The 18,509-nt window shown below is 40.5% G+C and overlaps 1 protein-coding gene across 1 annotated transcript; it reads left to right on the forward strand.

Annotated features, from left to right (window-relative positions):
- The first annotated feature begins 1,831 nt into the window (after positions 1-1,831).
- obsl1a (obscurin like cytoskeletal adaptor 1a) lies at positions 1,832-18,139 on the forward strand. The gene is made up of 25 exons (XM_044110185.1): positions 1,832-2,149; positions 3,049-4,296; positions 5,394-5,663; positions 5,746-6,006; positions 7,159-7,464; positions 7,551-7,817; positions 7,887-8,162; positions 8,257-8,371; positions 9,309-9,469; positions 9,568-9,840; positions 9,925-10,200; positions 10,288-10,563; positions 10,638-10,913; positions 10,996-11,271; positions 11,363-11,632; positions 11,718-11,984; positions 12,059-12,328; positions 12,411-12,677; positions 13,374-13,640; positions 13,760-13,872; positions 13,949-14,102; positions 14,199-14,360; positions 14,431-14,535; positions 14,634-14,900; positions 15,008-18,139. The coding sequence occupies exons 2-25, from the start codon at positions 3,135-3,137 to the stop codon at positions 15,283-15,285; spliced, it is 6,615 nt and encodes a 2,204-aa protein (XP_043966120.1). The 5' UTR covers positions 1,832-2,149; positions 3,049-3,134; the 3' UTR covers positions 15,286-18,139.
- Positions 18,140-18,509: the final 370 nt, after the last annotated feature.

Raw genomic sequence — 18,509 nt, forward strand, 5'->3', positions numbered from 1 at the left:
TCATCCTTGCTTCAGTCTGCCAAGAGTAAAAGTCAGTGGATGATTGTGATGCTATTTACTACTAAGTTAAATCAAAAGGAAAGAAACATGGCAAATGAAAGATGAATATTTACATTTTCCAATTTACAGAGATTTGAATTTGCCCATATTTTTATTTTTTTGAACGGCAAACCAAATTTAGTTGCCCCTTTAGGACAAAACTTAAGTAACAACATGCCACAAAAATTTGACTTTTCTCAGTAAGCTAAATTTGTCTGTTTCTTAAAGCGATATCCTACTGTAAAACTAAACAATGACATGCATTGTTTTGGGTCAGTTGTTTTCTTTTTTATTGGTTTAGAATTATTTTATGGGATATGAACCATGCTAAGATTGTAACCTGTGTGTATCTGAAACTTGCACCTTGAAAATAATAATAATATTTTTTTTAAAAAACTGAAATCCTTTCAGAATCAACTATTTGTGCTATGACTTGCAGTACACACAGTTGTGTCCAAACTTTTGGTCTGTACTGTATGTGTCTCATTTTTAGCTGTTGTATGAATGGGATCCAGTTGACTGACAAGTGAGTCATGAATGCTATAGTCTATTAATCCCCTTCAGTTCTTCGAACTGAAAGCCAACCCCAGGACAAAGCGCAATCTGTCGATGACGCAGTCATCACTCAGAACAGCTGCAAACAGTCATGACATGACCGAGAATGACAGAGAAACCATAAATGGAGCTAGTATTGTATTGTAGTTCATCAAACGGCTGATCTAAACACCACAGATAAAACAGAACCTAAAAAAAAATAAAACATTGAAAAGTTTTTTTTTTTTTAAAGACAACTAGATTAAGTGGATGTTTCCAGATGGAGTAAAGTTATGTGACCTGTACTGAAGGTTGAAGATCTCCATGGACAGTTTGCTGTGCGTATCAGCAGCTTCGCTGTCTGAAACACTCTTGAAGCGATAGCCTAAAGAGCTATGGTCTGAGAATGCAGGCAGGAACTAATCAACACCAGGAACACAAACGGTAACTGCTTAAGTACTGACACTTGCAGCGAAAACGGAGAGATAGATAACTTGCACCAAGACAAAAACGATTTTCCAAACTCATTTGATCTTATCTGGTTTCCCTCACCTGTTTTTGAACTGATCTCATTTGGATTCCTGTAATTGATCAATGAATGTCCTCAGCCTGTGGTCTTCCTGTATGACCGCAGTTTCACATGTTCTCCCTTCACATACGTGGCATCTCTCCAGGCACTCTGGCTTTATCCCACAGTCTAAAACGAAAGTTACATGTGTAACTACGGTTGTATGAATCCCACCACAAGTGATGATAGCACTGAATGTACCCTTCCCTCTGATGAAGCCTGAAAACGTGTCAATCTCAATGGTTGGTTACAATGAGAATGAGAAAACACCTTAGGGACAAATGCCAGGTTTGGCCACAAGCAATACTTACACTTACATTCAATCACCATTTCAGAAAACAGTCAGAAAATTGAAAATGAGTGAAAAAGCAGCTATGTCTAAACATAGTTTAGAATTAAAACAAGCATTCATAAACATAGCAGTATTTAACATAACTTCTTCTTCATTGATTTCGAATGACTGTGTATCTATGATTACTGTCACAAGGAAGTCCAGCAGGCGGGGTGTCCTTTCTCTTCTGATGTTTAGCTAAGGATATCTTTTGAACTGAGTGATCCGAAGCAGGACTCTATCTTTAGTGGGCTGTTGTCTCTGAATGGAGAGCCTAACTTTATCTGACCCTGCGTCATGAAAGCTGTTTGTTATTTTTAGGAGGGAGGCCTGCAAGTGGCAGCAGCTGCAAAAGCATTTAACGGCCCTTTCCATTCTGGCCATCCCTCTGTCACTTTAGCTGTTGGACAATGATTGAATCAGAGCTGAGGCGTGCACGACATAAGACAAGAAAAGAGGCTTATTTTCCTTTATGCCACCTCCAACCTCATACCAACAAAGACAAAAGCGAGCGGGAAATGACAACTGTGACTTTGACCCAACATATGTGTATGGAAGGTTTATTTTTGTCTCTTATGTAGAAGCTAAAGTGACCTGAAGGTGTGCTGAGCGAGGACCAAAGACGAGCAAAAGCTTTCAACAGGAGGCAAACAGCAGAAAGAAGCTACTGGAGACAGGTAAGTTTTGGATGTTCTTTGTCAGTTCAAAAAGAAACAGTTGAACTCTGGTCTGCCAATAAAAAGGTAACAAATTTCACATTGCTAGCTGTAATCTTTACAAGTGTTACAGTCACACAAAAAAACCCCACTAAAGCACTGCCTACTGGTGCTTTAGTGCAGGAGTGTCCATAAGGCAATTTGCAGCAATCTGAGCAATTTTGTGCAGCTTTCAACCACTATTCAAGAACGAACTAAATATTGTTTGCTTTACAGACACAAAAAACCCCCTCAAGACAGCATTGAATAAATATACTCGCATTAAATGTTGGATTTTTTTTTTTTTTTTTAGTGTGATGCTATTTCAATAAAACAAAAATTGTGAAAAGATGTATTGATATTTTCATTAGGAAAGAGTGACACTGTTGAGGAATAACCTTGCAGTCAACACAGAAACCACCCAACAACTTAGAAAACACGGACATGAACAACCCAACCCATCCAGCTGTTTTTAATGATCAGTACACCAATAACTCAGCTAGTCACTGCAGATGTGATCCCCACAGTTTCTCTTTTTTTTTTTTTCCTTTTTTTTACTGTGACACATGGTCTCATGCTTCTTATTTTGGAGTACTTTATAAATACACCGTCAATGAGCTACAGCACCAACTGTGGGAGAACCAAGGGCCGACTGCGTTTCCACAAAGTCTAATCCACTAAAAAGTGATGCAACTCAAAATACTTAAGACGACTAGCTACATTAGGTGCACTCAGCCTTTTGTAAACCGCTATGGATATCTTTTATTCTTTGTGAAGCACATTTCTAAAAGGCATTCCCTAGATTTGTGACAAAACCTTAATTATGCTCCATTCACAAAAGTAGATTTTCTACTAAAATGTATGTTTTGTTTATCCAACAGCTTCTCACAGAAGATAAGGATACAATTTCTGGGACAAAAACCCAAAAAAATTGGACAAGACCTCTTTCATAACAGTTGACGTTATCATGGATATTCTTGGAGGTGCACCTCGTGTTTTGGGCTATCCTCGCCCTGTTGTGGCGCAGTTTGGGGCAGATGCAACCCTACGGTGCCAAATTGGTGGAGACCCTCATCCGGATGTCATCTGGGAACGTAAAAACATTAAAATTCTGTCTGAGGGCCGGTACAAAATCTCAGAGGAGGGAAACTCATACTTGTTGACCATTACTGGAGTTACCCAACAAGATGCTGGTCAGTACATATGCAAGGCTAGAAACAGCGTAGGAGAAACCTACGCAGCAGCCTCACTCAAAGTGGAAGGAGAGCTTCTTGACAATAATGGAGAATCGACACAACCAAACAGTAATGGCATAAAGGAAAATGGGGACTTTGGGGAAACCCTAAATGGCTACAATATGGTGCAGAAAGAGAAGGACAAGAACAGAGACTGCAAGTGGAAGAATCAAGCAAATGATCAATGGAAAGAGATTGATTTAACATCAAATGATAAACCAAGATTCCTCATCAAGCCTTTGTCCCTGCGTGTGGATCGTGGAGAGGATGCCGCCTTCTCATGTAAAATCTGGGGCACACCTTTGCCTGAGGTGACTTGGGAGAAAGATGGGAAGAAGCTCAATGATATCTTTGAGAACTCTCACTTCAGTGTGAGCATTCAAGACGGGCGCTGGTTTCAGCTCAAGATATACAGAACGCGCATGCCGGACAAAGGCGTGTACACCTGCAAGGCCGTGAACTCTTATGGCGAGGCCTTGGCGGGAGCTGTCCTTCTTGTCGAGCCCATTCCAGAGCGAGAAGAGAGTAAAACGTCATCCAACAGTTGTGTCGGCAGCCAGAGGTCACCCAAGCAAAGAGGCGGGCGGTTCAGTTTGTCAAAACTCGTCGAGGAGCCGCCCATCAACCCGTCCAAAGTCAAAAAGTTTGTAGTGACAGAGGGGAAGCATGCCAAGTTTCGGTGCTTTGTAACAGGCAAGCCCAAACCAGAGATCATCTGGAAGAAAGACGGGGTTCCTTTGGAACCCGACAGACGACACTTGGTATTTGAGGATCGGGAAGGCTACTACACGCTGAAGGTTCTCTACTGTAAGATGCAGGATACAGGGCTATATGTATGTGGCGCATCAAACACTCTGGGAAACACCCTGAGTGCTGTTCACCTGACTGTGAAAGGTGAGTAAAATATTTTTGGATTTAGGATAGTGTTGCATATTGTCACAACTTTGAGGGATTAAAAAGGAAATGCACTGGATTTAATTTGAAGTGGGTACCGTTTCCCTCAACTCAATGGATTTCAGACGTCATCTTATTTGAATCTATGAAACCATCCGAGAAAGTATAGACAACCTAAAACAAGAATCACTGGAAAGATGGCAAAGCCATGCTCTATGCCCATTGGCCAAAAGAGAAAACATAGCACACACCATGGACACAGTGATATTTTTAAAATATAAAATAATTACATACATGAAAAAACACTCAGCATTACATCTGCAGGGAGGGAATTTAGCAAACACATGTTAAGAAACATGACCAATTTGATTCCTCAAACACCTAAAGCAGGGGAGTCCAAAGTTTGGTTTGGTAATTTTGTATTACCAAACCAAACTGGAGTTCATGAATAGTCCAAATTTGAAACTTCCCCAATTTTTAGCATTTTTTCAGAAAGAGATCTTTAGAGAGAAAAAAAAATTGTAAGTGGAAAATGTTAGTCCCAACACAGTAAACAGCCATAAACCGAGTAGCTTTTTTAGAACCATTTAGGAGGGAATCAAATGAATTAAACTAAATCATGCTGCAATGAAATCAAAAATAAAAACTATTTACTGGAGCAGTCAGGAATTGATCCGATATTACCTGTTTTAAATTAAAGTGGTTTATCTATATAATAAAAATTGGAAAAAGGAATGCACCTATTCCAGTTTTCTGGCCAATAACTGATGTTTAATAAGCCGGACTTAGTGACTCCAACTTTTTTGTGTGAAAATATAAATGTAGTGACAACGTGCCTAAGTTGAAACTATAGTCAAGTTGCATGTTACTGCTTACATCTGGAAACTTTGCAAATAAATAAAGGCATGGTGTACAAAGCCACAGGAAAAAGTCATTACATTGGTAAAAATTCTGATTTGTATTATTTAGGTGGTCAATCTCTTTTTTTTTCCATTCTTATCCAGACAAAAAATATTATCAGTTTGCAACTTTTCCAAACTGTATGTGACGCCATAATGTAAATTCTAAAATCAGAACAAACTACTTTTGTTCCTCAGGGCCTGCAGTGCGGTTTAGACGGCCATTAAAAGACGTGGAGGTAAAAGAGAGGGATGTCGCTGTGCTGGAGTGCGAGGTGCCTGATGAGATGATCCCAACTGCCTGGTACCTGGAGGACCAGAGGTTGATGCCTAGCAGTAAGTATGGGATGGAACAGAAAGGGACTAGGCGAAGACTCACCATCCATGATGTTGGAATGGATGACGATGGGGTTTATCTTTGCGAGATGCCAGATGGAGCAAAGAGCATTGCCGAGCTAGCAGTAAAAGGTAGGATGTAAACATTGTTATTCACATTGTTTTTGAATGAAATGAGCAAAGAAAGGACAATAAGACATTTTCGAACGTACAGGCACAATTGTTCGTAAACTACCTCGGAAACTGGAGGTGCTGGAAGGCGAGAACGCAGCGTTCTGCGTCGAGGTTGAGAATGATGAAATGGAGGTCCACTGGTTCAAAGATGGTCTGATGCTACACGAGACACACCAGACCATCCTCAAGGCTTTTGGCAAGACCCACATCCTGGTTTTTGTCAACGTGGCCTATCATGACTCGGGGATTGTGACGTTTGTCGCAGGAAGATCTAAAAGCTCCTCACGACTCAAAGTCAAAGGTACAGTCTACACGTGCAAAATTAGCTAGACCTGCTGTTGGAATGAACTTATGAAGAACTAAAGGAAAAATCAACTTAATGTAGATCTTAACCTTAATTTGCATATTTACTTTATGAAGAAATATTCTGCCATTTGTGCCAAGTATGTATCAGTGACGTGCGGTGAGGTTCATAGCTGGTGAGGCACTAACTTAATCAGATTTACAGATGTAGACACTTTGCATGTGTGGTTTACCTAAGGAAATTCTGCGCGTGTGCACGAAGCTGGAGGGCAAGAAGACAATTCTTTTACATGTTATCCGTAGCCAAGCTGCCGCCGTAGCACAATTTTGTTAACTCAATGAAACTTGGAAACACAGGTATTAATTTAGTACTATGCTCCACAGCAAAGGGGAAAAACCAAAGTACTACTCAAAACCACTTCTTTCTTGCCCTCTGCACAGGCCAAGCTACACACAGACTCATTGCCATAGCAACTGACAACAATGCCACTTTGTTTTAGGATTAAACACTAAAAAACATTCAAATAGTTTGCACAAAGAACAGAAGATTCAGTCTAATGCAGTAGTATGTTTAAGGCTTACTGTTTATTAATAAGAAATTAAGAAGTAATTAATTAATACGTAGATTAGCTGCTACTGCTATTAGCTAATCTAACAGTAGTTTGTGGATTGTTTCCTTACTGAATTCTTTACACATACAAACTATTGCCCACAACACACACATTTCATTAAAAAAACTAAGTAAAAAATTTTTTATTTCCGTCTTACCTTTACTTATAAATCTGTGGCTAGCTCGCTGTTACTCTCTCTTACTCTGCAGTTGAGGAGTCACAAAACTATGACTACTCATGAGTGCCTCCTGCCATGACGCAAGAAAACTCCCTGTTTCACCTCAAATCTGTTCTCTGCCGTTTATGATCGCTCCTGAGCACACGAATCATACTACACACACAGTTTGTGACAAAAAAAACACTGTATGTTATATAAATGCGCTGAATTATGAAATGATTAAATGTTTATAACCAATTTATTGGCGACGTACAGACGGGAGGAACTGGTATCTATGTATGCAAAATAAAACGACGGATGCCGTTCCTGCTGTACAGAACTATAACACTAGACAATGTACTGTTTTTCCTCTGTCCTACAGCAACCAGACACAGCCCGCCAATCTGTCCTGTGGGTGTCAAAATGGACATAGACCGACCCAACAGTGCTCTCTTCTCCTGGGAGCCTGCGCCCAACAGCCAGACTACCACTCGCTCCATGTTTGTCCTTGAGAGAAAGGAGATTGGTTCTCAGGAGTGGCAGAAATGCTTCACCTCGGAGACCGTCACCTCTGCTGAAGTTTCCGGTGACAGCGTTCCGTGTGAAGGCGACTATCGTTTTCGGGTGTGTTGCGTCAATAAGTACGGACGCAGTGGCCACGTGGAGTTCCCCAATGTAGTCCATCTGGGTGAGCAGCATACCTAAAAATGTAGTAACATATTTCAGTAAAAAAGATAAATGAATAGCATTGCTGATATATTGTTACACTTTAAGTCCCAGGGCCCAAGATTCATAAACATCTCCACGGGTGTGAGGTGATGGAAGGAGAGGACGCTCAATTCTCCATCGAACTGTCCGCACCGATGGTTGGAACCTGGTTTCTGAACAGCTCCCAGCTGCAGCATGGTGGAAGATATTCGGTGCAGTTGAACCAAGCAAAGCACTCTTTGGTGATCCATGAAGCCGGAACCGCTGATGACGCAGCAGAAATCACATTCATCGCCAATGGAGTGAGGGATTCAGCTGTGCTGAAGGTTAAACGTAGGTGTAAAAGGCTGTAATATTCATTCATCATGTTGGTTCCCAATTCATGTGTTCATTTCTCTGCAGCCGCTGTATTCAAGTTCATCCCTCTGTCAGACCTGGAAAGCAGTAAGAGAGTGGAAACCGGTGACGCCATTGTGCTCTACTGTGAGGTCACCCATCCTTTCGCTAAGGTAACCTGGTTTAAAGATGGTGAGAAACTCCAAGTGAGAGATGGGCTAAACATCCAATCAGACGGGAAGATGAGAAGGATTGTGATACAGTCTGCTGAAGCATCTGACTCCGGAGTTTACACATGTCAAACTTCAGGGGATGTCATCAAATTCAACGTGGACGTTGAAGGTTGTCTACTTTCTAGCAAATGTTTTTCAGGAAGCAAGTTGCCTTTTTGTTGCAGCAGCGGTAACAATTCATCCATTAATCTCATGTTGCTCAGGACCTCCAGTAGAGTTCAGTCCAGCCTCTCAGGAGGAACTTCACAAGAACAGCATGGAATTAGACCCTGTGGTTCTGCTTTGCCACGTCTCCAGAGATGACGCTGAAGCTGCTTGGTAGGTCACTGAAAATGTAAACTCTTGCAATAATATAGTCCCAGCTAGTGGTCTGTATTGTGCATCATCAAGAAAATGTTGTTAAAATATTATCTGAACATACTGAGGAAAATACTTATGTACCTCCAAGAGTTCGGTTCATCTGTGGGTACAATTTCCAAGTGCCTGATAGTATCACATTCATCTGTTCAAACAATCATATAGAACTATAATAACCATCTACAGCTATCATATCATTCAAGAAGAAGGGAAGTTCTCTGTACGCGTTTTTGTGGGAACAGAATGAAAGCAAAAACCTCATTGAGATTCAAGATGAATACATAAACTAAAAGCTGGATGACAGACATTTTTTATAAGCGTATTTGTGAGCCTGCCTCTTTATTATTAAATTGAATATAATTTCAGATCTTTGTATAACTTTTCTTTAAGTTAACTTAGAAAGTGAGCTATTATTGTTACAGGTTAGTTTTCTAAGCTACAAAAAAAGTAACTATTAGGGAAGCTCAAAACTGAAAAATTGGACTGATATTGATATCCTATAGCAACACTGGTGATATGCCAGACTTACCAATATTTTATTTTATAAAATGTTTTTTTATCCAATTACTCGATTAATCGTAAGAATAATCAATAGATTACGCGATTACTAAAATATTTCTTTACAACAGCCCTAATATATATGTATATATTACTTTACATTAGAGGTGTGCCAATTGATCAGCCACCTATCATAATCGGTCGATTTCTGGGAAAAGGTGTACGACCGGTGATCTGATCGGAGAATTCCTAGAGGGAGAGAGATAGCATATAAAATAATTTTGAAATCCAAGAACATTTCTAATTTAAACAATCGAGAAACCATTTATTTGATTTTACTTCCAACAACCAAAAATAAGTTGTGTGTCTAGTAAAATCTGGCTTCATATGTATTTCCCAGGTATAAAGATGGCTGTGAGATTCGGGCTAGTGACAACATTACCCTGCAGGTGGAGGGTACCATGAGGAGGCTAATCATCCGATCTGCAGAGGCTTCAGATGCTGGACATTACACCTGCAAGTCTGGGAACAACAGCTTAGAATTTACAGTCAATGTCAGAGGTAAGGCAACTTCTGCTGCTTTCCTTTGTACATGAAATTAATTGGTTCACTCCGATGAGAAAACTGAATTTGTGCGTTTGTCTATTTCAAAAACCCAGAGCCTCCAGTGACAATTGTGGAACCTAAAGATGACGTTGTGATGACATGTTACCTATCAGAGGAGATCAACTTGCAGTGCGAGTTATCTCGGTCCAATGGGAAGGTCCGTTGGTTTAAGGATGGTCAGGAGGTGCAGGAAAGCGACAATATGCAGCTAAGATCGGAGGGTCCTTACAGGAGGCTGACCATTCACTGTGGCTCAGCAGTGGATAGTGGAGAGTATGTCTGTGAAACAGATGGAGACTCTATCTTCTTCCAGATAACTGTTACAGGTAAAACCGTGATTAATATATATTAAAAAGATTCCAATAAAAAGATCTGAGTAGTATATTTTAAATATGTCTTTCCCGCTTTAGAGCCTCCTGTAAGAATCATCTCTCATTGTGAACCCGAGGTGGAACTCACCCACGTTGCACCAGAGAGACTGGAACTGTGCTGTGAAGTGTCCCAGGCAGATGCTCCAGTTCGATGGTACAAAGATAGTTTAGAGGTAGAAGAGAGCCCCAACTTGATACTGGAAGTAGATGGGGCCCAACGACGACTAGTTATACCTTTAACAACTGTCAGTGACACAGGAGAGTATATATGCGACACTGAAAATGACTCAGTTGCCTTTCTTGTTAATATCACAGGTAAGCATAAAGATACTTAGTCCAAAGCAAGTACTACCTTGGAGGTAATCGTTTTTAACCTATTTTTACTATGTCACATTTATTTAGAGCCACCAGTGATGCTAAGTCGACCCAAAAACTTGCCAGACAAACTGGAATGTTTTGCTGGTAAACCAATCGTTCTAGAGACTGAGGTGTCACGTCTAACAGCAGATGTCAAGTGGCTACTCAATGGCAAAGAAATAGAGCAAAGGAGTAATATCGCAATCACAGAAGATGGGATCTTTCGTCGTTTGACCATCAACTCTCCCACTCCAAACGATTCTGGGAAATACACTTGTGACGCTACAGATGATAAAATTGATTTCCAGGTGAAAGTTTCAGGTGAGAAGCAAAAACTGACTGATATTTTACGACCCATGAAACTATTTTAAACCACTGTGTCTGTATTTCCACAGAGCCGCCTGTGAAAATCTTGAGAAAGTGTGAGATCAAGACAGATCTAAAGTTTCTAGTTTCAGATGACATTGTTCTTGAGTGCGAGCTCTCTCCAGCTAATGGAAACGGCAAATGGTACAAGGATGGTTGTCAAGTTCAGGGTGATGAAAGGTTCTGTGAAGAGGAGGAAGGTGCATTCCGGTCGCTGGTAATCCTTAATGCAGAACTTAAAGATTCAGGGGAATATTTCCTAGATGTTGGGGATGACAGTATCAGCTTCCACGTTAAAGTAGAAGGTAAAATTCAAATAGCCATTGCCTTTTTTTCCCTATTATTAGATAGCAAAAATCCACAATATGAAAACTCTTTTGCCCTTAGAACCTCCCGTAAGCATTGTAGGAAACTCATGCGACCCTGATTACCAGGAATTGATGGGAGGTGATGACCTGATATTGGCCTGTGAGTTGTCCCGTGCTAATGCCCCAGTCCAGTGGTACTGTAATGACAGGCTTCTCACCAGCGATTCCCGTACCACCATTGAATGCTATGGAAGTCTGAGAAAACTTATTATTTCAAACATCCAGCCCTCGGATTCTGGAAAGTATGTGTGTGATGCGGTGAATGACAAGATGGTCAACATAATCCGTGTTCAAGGTAAAAACTGCAGATCATAGCTTATTAGGGTCTATGGGAATAGCAAAAATCTTCAAAAGTAACTGACTTTGTGTCGTCTTTCCCAAAAAAGAACCTCCGGTTACTTTTGTCAACAAGGAAGATGATGTGGTTGTCATAGGTTACGAAGCTGAGAGCGTGACTTTAATGAGCTATGTGTCCAAAGAAAGCGCGGTTGTACGCTGGCTCAAAGACTGGACACCAGTTGAAGGGGAACGCTTTCGAGAACTCATGGACGGCCATAAACGGAGTCTTACCATCCAACCTTTAAGGCGGTCTGATGCTGGTGAATACACCTGTGATGTCAACACTGACCAGATGCACTTCAGTCTACTAGTGAAAGGTAACAGTCAATACTTAAAAAATATATGAAGAGAACTTCAAATTAACCAAAAAGCCAAAAATATATAAAATGTTCTTCATCATAGAAATGAGGATAAAATTTGTGCGTCCTCTCCATGACACCGTGGCTCATGCTGACGGCATGGTGACACTGCACTGTGAAGTGTGCAAACCAAAAGCAGATGTCCAATGGCTTAAGAATGGCATAGAAGTAGTTGGAAGCAGGAGATTCTCCATTCGAGCTGATGGTGTTGAGAGAAGCTTGACCATCCATCGTTTAACTCATGAGGATGCGGGGCAGTATGCCTGTGAATCCAGAGATGATCGGACCGCCGCAATGCTAAGAGTGGAGAGTAAGTATTCAATTTGTGTTTCTGACTTTCCCATGCAAGTTAGCAGCGTCATTCACTGCCTACTCTCTCTTCAGTGCCTCGAGTTGTTGAGTTTCTTACCGAACTTCACAACACAACTGTGCTAGAAGGAGAAGATGCCACCTTTAAATGTGTTGTTTCTCCTGAGGATGTTTCCTTGCTTTGGCTTATGGACAACGAACCAATGACTTTAGGGGATCGCTTCCAAGCAAGTCAAAATGGATTGTGCCACACCTTGCTGATTAAAAAGTGCCAGATGATAGACTGTTCCAGGATCACAGCAGAAGCTGAAGGAAAAGTGAGCAAGGCTAGTCTCAAAGTTCAGGGTAAGACTAAAGGAAACCTATATAAAATGTTAAAAAAGGCTGAATGTGAGTTTCAGTTTTGCTTCTTCTCACAATGTTTTAGAAGCTCAAATCACGTTCACCAAGAAAATGGAACCTGTGACAGCAGAAGAGTTTGAAGAGGCTACCCTAGAGACAGAAATCAACCTGGAGACTGGTGAGGTTCAGTGGATGAGGCAAGGGGTGGTCATCCAGTCTGGTCCTCGTTATACCCTGGCCCAGAATGGCTGTAAAAGAAGCCTAACTATTCACAACCTGAACCTGTCGGACCGAGGAACATACCGCTGTGAGACCCTGCATGATCGGACACAGGTCAAACTGAATGTAGAACGTAAGTAGTTATTTTCAAGATGTGGAAACCTAATTACCATTTGTCTTACCAACCTACCTAGCCTTTGGCTAAAAAGTCTCCTTAAATAAAAGACCCAGATAGATTCTTAAGCACACATTATATCTAAAGTGCAACCATAACTGTTAGATATGCAGCTGTTACTTATAGTTATCTATCCCTGACTTAAACTAGTAATTCAATAAGGAGCTAACCTTGGAAAAGTGGAAACAAAAGCCACAAAAGAAATGTTTGTTGCAGAATTTTCCTCTGAAATGAAACCATTACACTAGACAGGATTTATTTATATTGATATTCACTGCACTTCTCTGGAAATGGTGTCTCTTCACACATATTGCAAGGTGTTTTTTTTTACAGTGTGTCACAGAGCAAAAAGATACTAAGAATAGCTCAGCCAGACTTCCAAGTGTGAAAACACAGACGGACTATTATGTCAGTGTGTACAGAGCAACACTATCAAAATAAACTCCTGCTGGGAGAGGCATTTTTGTAATCCCAACAATGTCTAAATTTAGACCCCTATTGTTGACTGTGACACGCTAAGTGCTTTTAAGATGCAACACGTGTTCGCTTTGCCAAAACGTTAGTTCAAATTCCCAATTTCAACGTTATTATATTTCCTTAACATGATTCCACAAAACATTGTCCTTTTGCTGCATCTCTGTATCGCTAATCCAGCCCGAAAGATTTCCATCTGTAAAGGCCTAACGGATCAAGAAACATTTGAACGGGAGACTGCCTCCTTTGAGGTGGAGCTCTCCCATACAGACGTGGAAGGCATCTGGCAGAAAGATGGCATCCGCGTAAAGCCAAACAATCAGTTTAGGGTGAGCATCAATGGGCTGGTCCACAGCCTTACCCTGACAAACTTAACTCTGGAGGACACAGGCACCATCGCCTTCTCGGCTGAAGGAGTGCGATCGACTGCAAGGCTCACAGTTAAAGGTAAATACAAGCTAAAGAGGTCTGGGTTATTATTTTTAGTAGGTGACAATTGCAAAAGAATTATTTGGAATTACTACGGTTCGGTGCCAACAGGCTAATTAGATTATGTTGATTGACAGAGACCCCTGTGGCCATCCTGAAACCACTGGCTGATGTTCGCGTGGAAGAAGAATTTCCAGTCACTCTTGAGTGTGAATTTTCCAGACAAAACGTTGAAGTCAGATGGCTTAAGGTAAAGAATGGCAAATTTACAGCAACTTGAATCATTTATGTATGCAAATAATTGTCTTCTTTCCTCTGCAACTTAGAACGGAGACGAGCTGAAGCCAGGGAAGAACCATCGAATCTATTCCATGGGTCGAAAACGGTTCTGCCAGATCCTTCAATGCTCTGTTGCTGACTCTGGTTCCTATACATGTGACACAGGCGAAATAAGCACCTTCTGCTCTTTGGAAGTTTATGGTATATTTAACTCCCAACAGTAGAAGCACTTCAATCATTTAAAATCAAATGTCTCCATCTAGTGGTCATTCTTTTCAATTTCATCACTGCCCTCAGAGCACAAGTTGGAGATAGTACAGGATCTTGAGGACCTTTACATCCAGGAAGACCAGAACGCTGTGTTTATGTGCGAGGTCTCCCTGGAGGATGTGGCTGGGGAGTGGTACAAGAATGGTCACAAGATCAGGCCCAGTAGCACCACAAAGATCCGCACAGAAGGTCAGAAATCAAACTACAATTTGACTTTTTCGCTTTACACCAGCTGAAATTAAAACGTGTCACCTTCCAGGGCCCAAACACTTCCTGCTGATATGCAATGTTAAAGCTGAGGATGCTGGAGATATTCAGTTTGTAGCAAGGGATGTCAAGTCAACCGCCTACCTTGAGGTAGAAGGTGAGTTTTTTTCAATTAACGTCCTACTTTCTTCAAGCCACCAACTTTATATTTTCCCCATTATAAATCTGAATTTTTTTTTTTTTTGCAATTTTCAGAGCTCCCAGTTTCCATTGTAAAACCACTGCGAGACAGAACAGCCCTGGAGACCCACCGAGTGATCCTTGAATGCACCGTTTCCTCCCCTCGCTGCAGTGCAACCTGGTACAAAGGCAAACAGGAACTACATTCTTCAGATAGGATGGAGATTATAACAGAAGACTGTTCCCATAAACTAGTAATCCACCAGGTTGCTGTGGAGGATGAGGGAATTTACAGTATTGAGGTTGGAGAGCATACATCCAAAGCAAAACTGATGGTTGAAGGTAAGCTGGATGAAAAGCAAGATACATTTTTGGCAGGTTTTCTTCACTCAAATTTCATCCGAATAATTATTTTTTTTTTTTCTGTAACATGGTTTACGCTGCTTCAGCCAAGGCTCTTGTGATGGTGAAAGACCTTGAGAATGTCCAGGTCACAGAGCCGGAGTCAGCTTCTTTCCAGTGTGAAATCTCCGTTGACATCGACAAACCTCCGGTTTGGACTTTAAATGGAGTGACCCTTCAATCATGCCCTACTGTCCGTCTGGAAGCCCACGGGACAGTCCACAAACTCACTCTGAGGGACACGAGCGTGGACATGAGTGGGACGGTCAAGTTCACATTGGGCAAAGTCAAAAGCAGTGCCACGTTGACTGTGATTGGAAAGTAGAAGGACTACAAAGTGTCTCTTGAAAGCAGAAAGCAAACAGGAATCAAACTAACCCTGCATAACTGGATGGCCCTCACTTATTCCGTCTGTTTTTATCAAATGGTGAGAGGCTAGACAGAATAGACAGTTATGCCAGTAATTATACAATTTTTATAATAGAATACTTACATTTCAATATTTTTAGCTGATTTTACAATAAATTATTACATTTCAATGAAAAACAATTAGGTTAAAAGGTGATGGTGCAACTCAATAAGTATTGTTTTTCCACCAGTGCCACTTTCTAATACCACCAAAGTCCTAATGTAACGTTGAAGCAGTTACTCTGTTTTTAAAGCCTACATTGTAAAAACGTTGACTGCCTGTTTTTCAAAAGGAACTGTTTAGACTAATGCTTACCAAAACATTAAGAGAAATGTCTTCTTTAGGAACTGTTTGGAACTCAAAGTCTTTGCTTCCGACATGACTGCATACCAGTGCAAAAAGCAAGGCCAGAAGACATGAGTGATCAAATTCTGTAAGGACTCCCAACTCCGGACATCCCTTATCAGTACAACACACCCAATACTCCCATTAATGCGTTCCCAAAAAGCTTGTGAACCCCTTCCAGAAGAGTTGAAACGTTTATATCCACATAGGGTAACCTGGGGCCATGTTAATGGATTTGTACAAAATATATCATTGACATCCATTTCCATGCAAGACCAACTGATCTAATAGTTTTGGATGTTGACTAGCATGAATATGCATCTGTCCCACTGTGACTTGCTTGGTCTCTATTCAGTGCTGACAGATCAGAGTTGCTAGTTTGACAAAACAGATGCTAATCATACTCTTAATTAAGATTTAATATCTGAATGTGCAGTATTTCTAGTATTTTGGAGGACTAAAATGGAGTCAAAATGAAGCCTAATTTTTCATTTGGATTTTCAGATAACGATTCAAGAAATAAGCATGTATTAGAAAGAGCATTAAAACTTGTTGCGTGCAGGGATACTGCTAACGTCCGTTTACCAGCTGAGAATTTAAACTTCCAGCCTTCATAGTTTTCGGCATTTAACTCATTTGACCTGCTAAAACCAGATGTTTTGGGCGCTGAAATATTTACTAAAGCAAAAAACACTTACTGGTTTCCAAGATCCTAGCCTGGTGAAAACCAAGCCCTTGTACTACACTTTGCTTCCTGCAGAGGTTCTCCTCCAGAAGTTCTGGGGGGAGGGGGTTTTGCTCGACGCTGCAAATGAAAAATCTGTTGAGGTTTGAAATTGTACCCAATTGCTAACATGACCGATGCATGCGCCAATTCGGCGCCAAGAAGCTTACCAGCTGTAAACCAACATCATCTGCAAAGAGAGAGTGCCTATCCGAGGGAGGCAACTGTTCGTGTCAATTCAGTATTTGGAAGCGTGGCCAAAACAGACCGAACAACTTTGTTCCCTTCGGCCGCTGCCATTTCTAAAAGTACATTCTAATACGGCGCAACAAATTTGCGTCATTGTCCTTCTGTTCGCTGAGTGGCCCTGCCAAAAATCGACCGGAAACAATCCTAGTCAAGGGGAGAAAGCCCAGACTGCTTGATGCCAGAACTTTTATTTATTTATTTATTTGAGCAGAATTTCACCGACAGTTAATGGTCAACCTCGCAAGATCCGTGTCTGAAACAAAACATCCCAATTTATATAACATATTCACTATATTACATTTGAAAACTTTCTTCAGTAGAGGTTTGCCTTCCTGACCACTGCTTCTGTAACTCCTCGCGCCCTTTATGCAGACGAGTAACTACTATAGCAAATACATAAATTCACGGAACGTTATATCGTTAGAACAAGTAATTTTCTCATTTTAGGAAATATATATAAACACACACACACGCAGATATATATGTATATATATCCGCGTGTGTGTTTTTAAAGTTATGTTACACAGCATAGACATAGAAAAGTAGGGAATTTAGTTCATCCTTATTTTAAACAATATTGTCAGAATTGCCATTTCTAAAACTACACTGATGAAACATTTGGCTCATTTACCACAAAATTGCCTTTATTGGACATTTTAGCCATCATATTGCTTTTTGCTTGTATTGTGCAGAACACTGCGACCCAGAACTGTAGTTTTTAATGCAGACAATAAATCCCAACAACTGTAGACGTCTGATTGATTTTCAGTATATATTTGTATTTAGAGATCGAAAGAAAAGCTGACTGAAAAAGCAAAGATTTCAGGCTGGAAAACCGTCAGAATCCCATTTTTAAAACACATTTCTTTGATCCTCTGATCCTCTTGAACAGAAAATGCTTTACAAAGTAGCACTTGGACCATCTTGCAATCAGCATTTATGGAAGAGAGAGAAAAAGATGGCAATATTACATACAGTCATACATTATTTGGCATGAGAAAACCAACAAAAGTCAAAAATTAGGTTACATCTATTAAATCATGAGTACAGTAAAATGAATATTCCATATATATTAATGAAATTTGTTTGCTTTATTACTGTGCAAAACAACATATACATATCTATTAATGTGTAAGAAGTACAGTATCAGCAAATGGGCCCCATAGTGATGCAATACTCACAAATGTAATCAGATGACCAAACGACTTCATGTTCCTATAAATACTTTGCCAATGAATTGAAAACAGCGTCATTTCTGAATCTAACACACGTGACAATGGCTTACACGGAAAAACACATCTTAAAACAGTTACCCTGTTATGTGCCTAAAACAGTAAGGTACTATATTTTCAGTTATCTGTGGACGATTCTGATCCATATTCTACCAATATACAAGGTATCCAACCAAGTCTTGCATAGAAAAAAAAAAAAGAAAAAGAGTTGATTGGAAAACACACTATAAATATTGTATCACATGACCACTCCTTGGTGAAATAAGCAATAAAAATAGGTAAGTATTCAAAAAACAACAAGCTAACTTGATTGAAAAGTTTTTTTTGTTTTTAATTACATATAAAAATAATTCAATAGCTCTTAAATCTCCCTGCCCCCGTCCAAAGCCTGCTACCCCAGGCTCATAGTCTAACCCACCGTTTTCATTCATCAGTGTCAATACAGGCCATTGTCATCGCAAGCGTGGAACTGTGGATTGTTGGAGACCGTGTTGCTCTTCACCTCAACAGACCAGGAAACTGATCTCCAAGAAGCTGAGATTGGGGGAAAAAGGTACACACTCCAGCCTTAAATCAGCTCTACCTTGTCA

This window comes from Gambusia affinis, linkage group LG24 (genome assembly GCF_019740435.1).
Source record: "Gambusia affinis linkage group LG24, SWU_Gaff_1.0, whole genome shotgun sequence".
Lineage (NCBI taxonomy): Eukaryota > Metazoa > Chordata > Actinopteri > Cyprinodontiformes > Poeciliidae > Gambusia > Gambusia affinis.

Bases quoted from the DNA above. Each gene is read 5' to 3' on its own strand.
- obsl1a (XM_044110185.1), top strand. From the start codon at position 3,135: ATGGATATTCTTGGAGGTGCACCTCGTGTTTTGGGCTATCCTCGCCCT. The intron at 14,361-14,430 runs GTCAGAAATCAA...GTCACCTTCCAG, and splicing joins CACAAAGATCCGCACAGAAG to GGCCCAAACACTTCCTGCTG. The intron at 14,536-14,633 runs GTGAGTTTTTTT...TGCAATTTTCAG, and splicing joins CGCCTACCTTGAGGTAGAAG to AGCTCCCAGTTTCCATTGTA.